The sequence below is a fragment of the Pteropus vampyrus genome, unplaced genomic scaffold (genome assembly GCF_000151845.1).
Source record: "Pteropus vampyrus isolate Shadow unplaced genomic scaffold, Pvam_2.0 Scaffold30, whole genome shotgun sequence".
Lineage (NCBI taxonomy): Eukaryota > Metazoa > Chordata > Mammalia > Chiroptera > Pteropodidae > Pteropus > Pteropus vampyrus.
In genome coordinates this window covers 9,652,380-9,664,872 of record NW_011888811.1, presented here as the reverse complement: position 1 = coordinate 9,664,872, position 12,493 = coordinate 9,652,380, and the positions used below count along the sequence as shown (strand labels likewise).

Sequence of the window (12,493 nt, the reverse complement as noted above, 5' to 3'; positions counted from 1 at the left end):
ACAAATTTGTGAGCCACTGAGTTTATGATAACAGCAGCAACAGGAAACTAATACACAAACTATGCCCAATGGCTCCAGTGCCCATGTTCCTACCTCTTATGCTACATGCCTTAACTATTGGATGGGCTAAACCAGAAACTATAAAGATTAAACTCTAATCCTTCATATCATTTTGAGTCCAAAGTTTTTCAAACATCATTTCCAAACCCTGCAGCAAAGGGTATGTATATTTTCTACCTATGCCTCTTTTTTGTGAGTGAGTTTTGAAAGGATGTGGTTACAGCCTTTGACATCAGAGGAGAAGCTCAGTGATGTTGACTGAGCGTTGATAGAGAGATAACGTTGGAGGCAAATTGCCTTAGAACAACTCTCTCAAGAGTAACTGCCTCCTCATTGCATTCCTTGCCCCGAAGCTATCTCCTCTGGTTGTGCGGAAGGGTGATGCCCAAGGCGCATCACTTTTCAAGAATTGGATCATGAACAACTTTATCCTTCTGGAAGAACAACTCATCAAAAAATCCCAACAAAAGAGAAGAACTTCTCCCTCGAACTTTAAAGTCCGCTTCTTTGTTTTAACCAAAACCAGCCTGGCGTACTTTGAGGACCGTCATGGGGTATGTAAGCACTTTGTTTTGTCTTTTATTAAAAAGAGTTTTTGTTCTTTAGACTTGGGCTGAATCATGAAGATGCACATGGAATAAAATAAAGACACAAGGGACACAGATATGCTTGTCAAAAAATCCTAAAAAGTACAATAAGAGAAATTAGAAGAGAATGTGGAGAAAAGTCAAGAGATGAGGTAGTCGTATTAGGTGATTTCAGTTCTAAAAGTTCTACAAGAGTAAATTTAATTTTAACATTTTTCAGCTTTTTTCTCCTGCAAGTTTAGGTTTAATTTTTAAATTATAATATTTCGTGTGGCAAATGTTATGATTGGATAGAATTTGCACTTCCTTTGAAATATATTAAACTTTATGGGGCATAGATTAATAAAATATTAGCATTTGTGGGTACCTGAGTGATGATCTAACCCCATTTCCTTAATTTATAATGAACGAAACTGGTAACTGAAATAGATGAGAGGTTCAGTGTCAACATTTTTATGTTTCCAATTCTATTTGTCTCAATAGTCATCGCTCGCTTGATATCTTGGAATAATATTCCCTGAGCATTGAATTGTCCAAAATGTGCAAGGTGCAATGGTAAACCTCTTTATCCTTTGGAAAAGTTCCCAGGAGAGTAGGATTATTTTGCACAAACCGTTATGCAGTATAGACCATCGGTTCTTATCCAGAAGATTACAGCTGCTTAGCTAACTTAATCTTTTTATAAATCTAAAGACATTCTTAGATTCCTTAACATCAATAATAATAATAACATGAATAATAACAATGTAGTTTGGCATAAAAAAGCACTGGACGAGGGCTCTGGAGACCAAACTCGGCTTTCCTCTAAGTGAGCGAGCATGGGCAAACGTCTCTACCTCCTGTGTCAGGCTCTTCCTTTATAAAATGAAAGGACTGGAAATGCCACCTACAAATATCGCTTTCTTCTTTAAAAACCCTTTGTTTCTGTTTAACCCTTCTCAGCAATTTTTCAAGCATGTTTGATTTCTTACTAAACCATCGTATTATTTTTCCATCACTGAGGAAGTAAGGCAAGGGGTTTCCACCTATGTTTTACTGAAGGGGAAACAACATTAGGTGCTCGGTGGTCACTTAGGAAAAAGGTGCTCTGATTCCTGACTTGAATTTGGATTGTTTTGAGAACCGGACTTTGAAGTGTTCAGTGAAATGGAGTCCTGAGTGAGGCCAGGCTATTATGGAGCCTGTGGATGCCTAGCCGAAGTATCAGGCAAACTAATACTGCCTCTTCGTTAGAAGTGAAAACACATACTCACTTTCAGCAGATGCGTAGAATAACAATCGACAATCAATCAGAAAGCACATGGAATTACTGATGCGTGAGGCTCCTTTGATAGGTACTCAATAAGTGTTTGCTGACTAAATTAATAGAGGGCCAGCAGTCAAGTTTTGAATTGGGAGGATTCATCACTTGGAGATGAAAAACCACATGGCATTGGTAAATACTTTTCTTATTGTGAGTGGGATATTAGAAGTTCTTGTTCATATTGGAAGAGAAATCACTTGCCTTTAAATTTTTTTTTTCAAAGCTCACTTTACAGTTTTTGCCAATTTATTTTTCTGACTCAACACAACACCATCTCATTTACTTAGTACTGATTATTTTCAAGCAGCATGGCGATTTGTGAACTGTTTAGTTGTGAATTCAGGACAGTGTTATTTGCAAATAATCACATAACCAAATGGTCTTGATTCAAAATTGTCTTGGTTATAATTTGCATGAGGACCATGTTGTAAAATCACTTTGCTTCTTCATTTGAGCATAATGAAAAATTCCAGGACAATTAATTCATTTTAGGGAGCTCTAAGCTATAGTTTCTAACATTTCTATGTGAGATGTAGCAGATACACAATGCACGAACATCGAATTTCTTATTTTTTTAATGCCTGTTGCTTATATTCATAAATAACATTTTTAAAAGCATTTATTTAAATCTTATAAAAATTTATTGGTTAGAAATTTACTCCAAATCATTGAGAAACTTAAGATATGTGAGCTATTAATGCTCATGCCCTATGTATGTTCCATTATTTAAGGCCATTGATTTGCACACAAGTGTATTATTTATCACCCATTAATAAGAACGTCACTATACTTGTGGGAAGAAAACTTTTTAGTTTTAAATTAAAGCCTCAGTCTTCCTATCGGTAAAATAGGTGTGATAATAATATTCACTTAATGGGAAGCTGGTAAAGAGTAACGGAGAGAGCATATTTAGATGAAACTATTTGAAATCACCATTTGGTAGATCAAAAAAGATCAGATATTGACAATATCATCTAGTTCAACTTAATATATAAAGTGCTTAGCATAAATCCTGTCACCTACTAAGCACCTGTTCAAAATTAGCTGTTATTTATATCATCATAATATCTCTGAAGGAGCCAGCAGAGTGGGATAACATATTTATTTCCAAGTGAGAGAAACATCAAAGGAGTCTTCGAAGTCAGATTAATATCAAGGTTCTGGGTTCCTTCTATTCTGTGGCTAAACACAAGTTTGAGGGGAGAGATATACATGCATCATGAGATGTGTGATGCTGGCTACCATTGCCCTCTCAGGGTTTCAGCTTCTTTTTCTCTTTTCTCATTTGTAAAATTACGTTCTTTGCAGCTCTACAGTTCTGTAGATTTAAGACATCTTATGAAAAATAATCCTTCTACCTATTCAGGACCAAATTCTGTAGTTCTGCAATTTAAGTCTATTTTCTAACTTTAAATAGCCATGCTTATTGTCATCGTAATACCGGTTGAGCCTTTTAATTTAACATGTATTTAGTTCTGGTGCGAGATGCCTGATTCCCCTGTTGAGACGTGCAAGAGTTTGCAGCAGGGCCAGGAAGCTCTTTCCTCCTGCTGGAGCAGCCAGTGGGTCAGAAAGAAACACAGAGTTGGCAGGCGGTGGCTCACCTGGGACCGCTACCACTTCCTAAGTGTCTCCTTGCACTCACTCTACGCTGGCCCCCTGCCACTCCATTCTCCCCACAGTAGCCAGCAGGAGCTTTTCACATGGTAACAGTGATCATGTCCTGATGCCCTTTATCAGAAATCGACTTGTCCCCTCTGTAGTTGTCCCCTTTTCTCTGAAAGTGGACATCGTAATCTATTACATGGTCTCATCTGTCTCAGTTCATGTCTCTTTTTCTTCTATCTTTCTTCAGCTTTAAGGTCTCCACTTTAAATGTCATTTTCTTGGGGACATCTTCCTTGATTTTCTTAGACTATGTCATCTCCTTTTGTTAGTCTCTGCCATAGCAATATATACCCTTTCTTCAGAGTACATGCCAAAGTTATAATTACCCATTTATTAGTATGATTAATATGTGAATGTCATCCTCCACCCCACCTTCCATTAGACTATAAGCTTTATGAGGGCTGGCACCCAATTTGCTAAAGTTGGTATCACCAATATCTAGGACAGTGCCTGACACATACCATTTACTTATTAATTATTTGTGGAAGGAAGAAAAAGAGGGTGGGAGGGAAGAATGAAGGAGGAAGAACAAGAGATAGAGATATAGTTGGAGAGGTAAGAGTTACACAAATGAATCCCTAACAGAACAAGGCTCAATGACAAAAGAGTAGAGAACAGAGCAAATAATATAGGACTTCAAACAGGAAATTCCTTGCTGTAGGAACTCCCTGGAGACAGTAGTTTATAGCCTAGCTTTGAACAAGTAAGAGGAAGATTCAAGTGGTTGGAATTTTAAGAGATAGGTCAGAGAAACACATGTAGGAACCAGGACATGGTTCCTACAACACAAGATGTAGGGGTGATCAGTAAATATTTGGTGAGTGAATTCAAATATAGGACTCTCCTCCTCCCCCAAAGCTTGCTTTTATTTGTTTGTTTGTTTGTTTGTTTGTTTGTTTTACCTAACACTTTATCAAGGAAATGTTTCTATTGTGATATATTTAGATGCATTCATTTGTTTAGGAAACATTTATTGAGCACCTACTATGTACCAGGTTCTGTGCTACATGCTAGAAAAGAGTGGTAAATAACAGAAACAAGGTGTCTGCCCTCAAAAACATACATGCCGGTAAAGGAAACCAACACAAGCAAGTATATAAATACATGGGGCAGGTATAGACTACGGTATGTTTTATAGAAAGGCTAAGCAGTAGCTGGGGCTGAGCTGGAAAGAAGAGTGGTCAGAGGAGCGATTTATATCTGATGTCTGTGGGGACAGCAGAGTATACAAGGGGCAAGAGTGGAAGCCAGGAAGCCAGTAGAGGCTACTGCAGTGGTCTAGATTGATGAATTCTGGTCTATTGTGGAGTATGCTATGAGCAACTCTGAGTTGCCCTTCAGTCATTTTGTTTTAACTTTCTTAAAGCATCCCTCTCCCTGGGGGTTCTTGGTCCAGAATCATTCTACTTCATGTTTCGGTGGAAAAATGCCTGATGTCTAACCTGCCTCATGACCAACGCGGAGCTCAGGCAGTGTATAGCAGCAAGGACCAAAAACAAGTTAGAATCAGGTTAAATCCACTTTGACCTCAAAAGACAGAGCAAGAAACCTTCATATCCCCATACGGTTAAAAAAAATGAATGGAACTACACACAAAATGTTCTCCATTACTCTTTTGTCTGAAGACATCAATTTAAGTTCCCCATGAGAATAATCTTTTCTCTCATGCAGACATAATTTACATGCAGTTATAATCACAGTGCATGAATATTCGTATTCTCCTTTTTCCATATATTCTTTTGCATATACACTTCCCTACATCTACATGGAAGCATTTTCTCATATATATAATTTTTTTAAATGATCGAGTTAGTTCATTTCAGATATATGCTAATCTGTTTTATGTGTCTGAACAAATTAACGAATTTATCTGTCATCTGCTGTTTGACATTTTTGTCTGTTTCTGGATATAGTGAAAACACTGGAAAATAATAGTATACCAAACACAGGACTGTCTCTTTTTTAAAATCAGCCCCATGAGATAGAGTACCATGTGTGAGATAACGGTGTCATAGGATAAGAACACTTTGTAGCCTCTCTCATGGGTTGCTACTTCCTCTTCCAAAGAGATTGATGTGATGCACAGGGCCACCGCAAGCTACCAGAACCATGAGAGAAGATTATGTTTCTAAGAAAGAGCTAATAAAAACAAAAACATCCCATCGTTGTGGTGATTTTCAAGTACACTATTTTTATAGGTTTTGAATGTTATGGTGAAAGGGAAAATATGTAATATTTTATACATGGGGAAGATGATTTGATTTAAAGTCAATCATATTATATATGTAGACGAACCCACCAACTGTGTAGTAGGATTTAAGGGATGCCAAAAAGCCTCCTACTCTGCAAAACATCATCTCCCTAGTTGATCATCTTAGGGGATCTGAAAGGTTCACATGAATGAACTCTTTCATTTGCCTCTTAATAAACCCATCAAGTGTCTTTATTAAGAAGTAAATGAAATCCAGGAGGGTATCCCATAAGCCATTTTTGATTGCTCCATAGAGGTCAGCTTTAATTTTAGATAGAGCTTAAAGGACTGAAAGCCTCAGACAGACTGTAATTCTGTAATTCTAGAAAAGTAGGACAAGGTGAGGAAGCAACAACATGATAGTTTAATAGAATGGAGACCTGGCACTAATTAACCTGGGTGACCTTGGGCAGTCCCATATTCTATCTGAGATTTTGTATCTTGTCCATAATATCAAGGGATGAGACTAGATCAGTAGTTTTCAAACTTTCTAAAGCATGGAACTCTTTTCTAGTACAAAATTATACATGACATCCTCATTTCAATATATGAAACAGATATAAGTAGAGGGGCTCTGGTTGAAGCGAGAACATGGAGGCTGCCCAGAACCTTATGCTCTTGGCCTCCCCCTTGATCTGCAATGATCACCAAGCTTCTTTCCAATTCTATGACCCGTCTACCCAGGGTGTAAATCGAATAGTAGAAATGAAAAGGCAAGAGCCAATTTAGAAAGTCATTTCACCTTGAAGCCTCATCACTAACGTAACAGATTGGATTGAATGGTCTCTAAAGTGGAGCTCGAAAAAGTAGAAACTGTGATCACATCTTTTGAATGATGATATGATATGAATTCATAAATAGACATGGAGATTAGCTAAATGCAAGATTAGCTAAATCTCCATGTCTATTTATGAATTCATATCATATCATGACTTTCCATGAAGTAATACATCTAAGAGATGATTAATAATTGTGTGGCTGATAAAACAAGCATGTTGTCACTATCCAAGATACACCCTAGAAAAGAGGGCAGACATTTCAAATGTAACCAACGTAAAATCTAAAATAATAAGGGTCAATATTTAATGAGTACTTGCTGAGTTTCAGGGCACTGTCTTAAGTGCTTTACATGTATCATATAAATATTCGCAATAACCACACACTGCAGGTCCTATTGCTATCTTCATTTTATCGATGAGAAAGCAGAGGCTTAGAGAAGCTGAGTATCTCTTTCTAGGTCACACACCCGGGACAAATATTAAAGTTAGGTTAAATGTTCTTCAATGGATCTTTTCAGATCTAAGCTTGTTTGAATCTGAGAAATCTTGTAATAGAAGTTGTGGTGGCTGATAAGGGAGAGTTGGGGCAAAGATCCCTTGGCAAGTTTTCAGCACTGCCTAATAGAGGTCCTGAGTGCGTGGTCCAGTTAGCCCAGCAAGCTTACCTGAATGACAGCACATCATCAACAGCAGTAACTAGTAATCTCCACCAGGAGAGGACTAACCGCGTTCCTATGAATTTTCTCATTTAATCCTCACAATTCTTGCAAAAGGATAAAAGTCAAATTCTATTTCAGAGAGGAAGCAAGTGAGAAGTTATACAATTTGCCCAAAGTCACAATAGTGGCGATAAGTGTAAAAGCAACAGCTTGCTTTGGGATTAGTAATTTTCCGTACCTTGATCCTACATTCTGATAGCTCTCTGTGTCCTTTACTGATAACTCTCTGGTTGTCCAACTAGAATTTCCTTCTGTGAGAATTCCCTGAAATTCACTTTCCACTGTGAGTGTGTGAATTTGCCAGTCTCTTGTGATTATGCAGAATGTGCTTCTGTCCACTTGGACTCTATGGGTGACAAAAATGAGCTCTTGAACTTGTAAACTTGAGGCTCTGTTCCTGAAGTGACCTCTGCTAAGAAAAAGTACTGTATAAGCCTCAGCTCTGTTTAGTTTACCAGACTAGCTTATCATAATAACAACTAGCCCTCACTGGGCACTCCTGAGAATTACATCCTAGGAATGCTATATCCAGAGTGGCAATATAGGAAGATCACCATGTCAGGGGTGTCAGCCAGGACTAGGGGCCTTGAAAGTAGGATTGAGGGCATTAACACCAAATCTGCCCTTTCTCACAATTTATACTGTGACCAATTTCATGTACAATGATCCGATTAAGTATTTTCTAAATTGGGTTACCACTAGGCACATACAAGATGATACATGGATAAATCTGGTTTTGACAAGTTCATGTTTTTTTGAACATGACCAAATTATTCTCCATAGAAGGTGTACCAATAAACACTTCCCAGGGCCATGTGTGAGATATTTTCTCAAAACCTCCCCAACACTAAGTCTGACAGATTTTTTAAAAAAAGGTGTCACAGTATAATTTATTTGTATTTCTATTACTATAGTGAGTTTAAGCATCTTTTCATATACCTTTTGCCCATTTTTCTATAATATTGTTAGTATTTTCCTTAATAATTTGTATGAGCTCTTTAGCTATTAGATAAACCCTTTATGCAGACTAGTTTTAACTTACCTTCTCATTGTCAAGAGATTTTTATCCATTGTCCAATCATTCTGGGAATCTTACTCAAATTATTTACATTAAGAGTTTTGTCTTAGGTCCACAAATAACACTTTATTTGGTCTTACCTGTTGTTCTTCAATCAATCAATTAATAAATATTAATTGAACATCACCTCTGTGCAAGGAGTTATTTCCTGAAATACAATGAAACTGGTATGAATTTACATACTTTGGCTACTGACTGTCCAGTGCTTGAAAAGTAGATACAAAAATATACTCTTTCAAGCTCATTAAAAATCTCATATCAATATTCTGGAAATAAGGAGGGCTTTGAAAGAGCTTTCATAAACCAGAGACACTGAGAGACAAAATAAGCTTTATACTGGTACATAGCATTTAGTTCATAAGTCCTTTTCTCTCTGCCCACTTTTGCAAACAAATACGCTTTCTAAAAGCTAGGATCGCCAATATCTTTATTAATATAAACGAGGCTTGGAAATTATTCCTAAATTATTGCTTCACTTCTAAGATAAATATACCCACATAAAAACACAGAGTTGCTTTATTAGAATCTATGAAGAAAATAGCTATTACTCAAGAAGAACATGAGAGGACCTGTCATGAACTTGAACCTCCATGGATTCAAAAGAGCTGGTAACAGGTGCTGCCTGGCTGCTGCTTACTGCTTACTGGGGTCATGAGGTTACAAGTGCAAAGAGCTGCATCATTCTGCACACCCAGCATTTGATGTGTACCTCTTACCTTTCTCCTCTAGTCATCTGCCAAATCTGTATTACACTGTAGTGTTTTAAAATTTTCTGACAGCTTTAAATATTAGTTTCATTTTCCTGCTTAGTAAATTTACATGCTCACTGTAAAAACTTCAGATATAGAAATATTTCACTTACATTGCAAAAGTCTGCCATATCGCCTAGAAGGGAGAGCCAGGGTTAGCAGTATTTCTTCTTGTACTATTTCTTTGAGTTTTGCATAAACTAATATATATTTTATTATCTTTTCCCAAAAATGAGATAATGCTTCATCTATTGCTCTAAACCTGCTTTTTACATTTATATATATATATTTTTTGTCCCTCTTTGATGGTGGCTACAGAATAGACACAAAGTGGATGAATCATCAACTAATTTAACCATTTGTCTTTGATGAATGTTCAAATTTCTCTAGTTTTTTTTTTTTTTTACTGTAATAATGCCACTATGAACATCACTTTTTCTACATCTTTATACATTTTGAACAAATGTTTCTGTAGGATAAATCTTACAAGGGAAATGTATTTATATATTTTAGTTAACTGTTTTAAAATACAGTAAAAGAAATGCATGTTCATGGTAAAACAATGAAACAGTATAGGAGGATATGAGATGAAAAGTAAAGTCTCTTTCTACTTCCTCGTCCCTGATCTCAGGACCACTCCCATGAGCATCTGCTCTTAGTAGTTTCTTGCAAGAAAATGCATTCATAATTTTAACAGATGCCTAAAATTTCATGGCCCTCTGGAAACTGTATGAGAGTTCACTTCCTTTTCTTTTCCTTTTTTTTTTTTGTAAAATCCTCATTTTTTCCTTCTAAGTAGTCAGGGGTGCTGCTACTGACAAGATAGCAGACTTTAAAGAAAGCTAGAGTGTTTTCCCCACAGCACAGCCAGCCCCATAGTGAACCACAGTGTGAAAAGCTGAGGTCGGGAGAGCCAGTTAACTCTGGTTTCACTCTGACTCAAAGGTCTTGGGGAAAAGAGGAAAGAAAAGAAGGCAGGTGTGGGATGGGTCATAGTTTCCTGGCTTTAAGTTGGTCCAGGAGCCTCAAAATCAGCTATCTTAGTTCCAGATCTTCCCTAAACTTCCAAGTTTAGTGGTGGTAGGTTCAGGTGAAGATGGGTTGGGGAGGGGAGGAATCAGCAACAGCTAATTACAAGATGCATGTCTGTTTTAGATGATGCTTCTTTTTCCACGGAGAAAGTAATGATCATACCTTTATTGGGTATAAAGCAACATGTTAGGTCTCTTCCTGTAGTGCAGGTCAGATAATAACCCTGAGCTGCCGCTCTCAGCATCCCTGTTACTCCTGAAGAAATAAAAGAACTAAGAAGAGCTAAGAGAATTAAGTTTAGAACCGAGACAACTTGCTCAGTGTTGCCTGTCATCACAAGCATACAAACCATGGCTTTTCCTCTTTCCAAATCTCCGCCTTTCTCCCCTGTAGCACAAGGGTTCATTTTGTCATAAAAGACAGCAGGCTGAGTGACTTAGGAGACTGGGAGGGAATTCATGGGTTGCCTCTAGCAAGTTTTGCAGAAGAGATGAAATTAGAATTCAGGAAGACCCCTTAAAACCATTGTTAGAACTGATATGCTGCATTCTGCCAGGGGTGAGGAAAACAACCCCCCAATCAATCACTTAAGTTTCATTTCACACATCAGTTTTAATTTCAATTGTGTCATTGTGTGACTTCAGATTGGAACAATGGCTCTACTACCTCCCAGAAGAGGCAATGTGCAAAAAATTTGAAATACTTTGTTAAAATCATCATTAGAAAGATTTCCTAGTCATAAAGAAATGCTGATAAAGGCAACAGTAGCTCCATTTATAGTGTGACCCAGGGAAAGTTACTCCCCTTGGTGGTTCCCTTTAAAAGATGCTCTCTCAGCTAATGCCTGAAATTCCATTATCAAAGTTTCCTCTTGGCTTAAGTCCTCTAATACGTACTATCTTAGTCCAAACTCCTCTGAAACAAGCTAAACATTAAGCTATCAGTCAGTTAAGCCTTCTGTGAATGACTGAGGAAGGTTTTGACAGGAGAGTGGGAGAGGAAGCAGAAAGCTAAAGTCCTCGAATTTACAAAGTGAGAGCTCATGTGACACAGTTGGGAAGACCAGGAACCTTTTCATGGTTTTGCTCTGATTTTACAATTACTTGGCAAAATAAACAAATGACTCAAGAATGTCAAAATCACCAATACCACCAGTTAAAAATTAATATTATCTTCCCAAATGGTGGTTCCAGGTTACATATTTGCCTGAAAGAAAATCCCCAAAGAAAATGTGGGCACATAAAGACAGGAGAACCAGGTCTTGTTTTATGGGCAGCATTTGGAGAAGGGAAGGAAAGAAACATTGGAGTGATGGGTTTATCATTTGAATGGTTTTATTTTGCTAGCAGTCTTATGTCATCCTTTTAAGCCCTCTAAATTAACCCATGATTCAGGGACTATTATTATTCCCACTTTAAAAAAATAGGGGGAGGGGGACAACTGAGAAGTTGAGACACTTGCCTCAGGTTGCAAAGCTCCATTTCCATTCCAGTCTCCCTCATCAGAGCAGAGAGCTCAAATTCTGCTGCTTTCTAGAAGGGTAGAGGTGTCCTCTTTCATGGATATCAGACATGTAACTTCTCACTGATCTCTCGGCTGGACTAGCCAAGCAGCCAAAGAGCCAACATTATGGAGCGAAGAGGAACTAGACAAAATGTCCCCATTTGAAATCCAGCATAAGTATTGCATGACCACATGCGGCAGAAACAAATCTCTATTGGGTCATGGCTCGAAGAAATCGGTCACACCATTGATTGTTCAGTGTTGGGTTTAGAGAATGAAAGTTTCCTGTGGAAAGTCGAGAAAAGTGCTAAGCCATGAAGCGTAGTCATTCAGCGCTCAGGCTCTGGAGTTACAGAGTTGAACTTGTGTGCCGCTCTTCTATTATTAAGAAACTCGTCCCCTCTGAACCTCAACTTCCTCACTTGTAAAATGGGGGTCGCAATTAAATAAGATGGTGCGTTGAATGCCTGAAGCATAGGAAATGCTCAAAAACATTATCATCTTTTTTTTTTTCCTGCATCTCTTTTTGAAAGTCACGACACAAAATTCTATCGCATACAATATAGTAACAAAAAGAAAAAGGAGATATAAAAGTCTCTTGCACAAGCTTGCTTTTGTACAAACCTGTGGGTATCGGCTTCCTTCTGGGTTTTGTTGGACACATGTCAGATGTCCAGCGTGAAGCTTTGGAATGTTGAGTGCAGCTTTGAACATGGCCAAGAGACAAGGCCAAGTGAAATCTTGTGACTTTTATCCCAAGTGAT

The 12,493-nt window shown here is 37.8% G+C and overlaps 1 protein-coding gene across 1 annotated transcript in view; it reads left to right on the top strand.

The window, feature by feature from the left end:
- The first annotated feature begins 377 nt into the window (after positions 1–377).
- ITK (IL2 inducible T cell kinase) overlaps positions 378–12,493 on the top strand; it is a 50,899-nt gene continuing 38,783 nt past the window's right edge. The window contains exon 1 of the mRNA XM_011356788.2: positions 378–614. Coding sequence (XP_011355090.1) covers positions 477–614 — 138 coding nt within the window. The 5' untranslated portion in view covers positions 378–476. The remainder of the gene's footprint in view (positions 615–12,493) is intronic.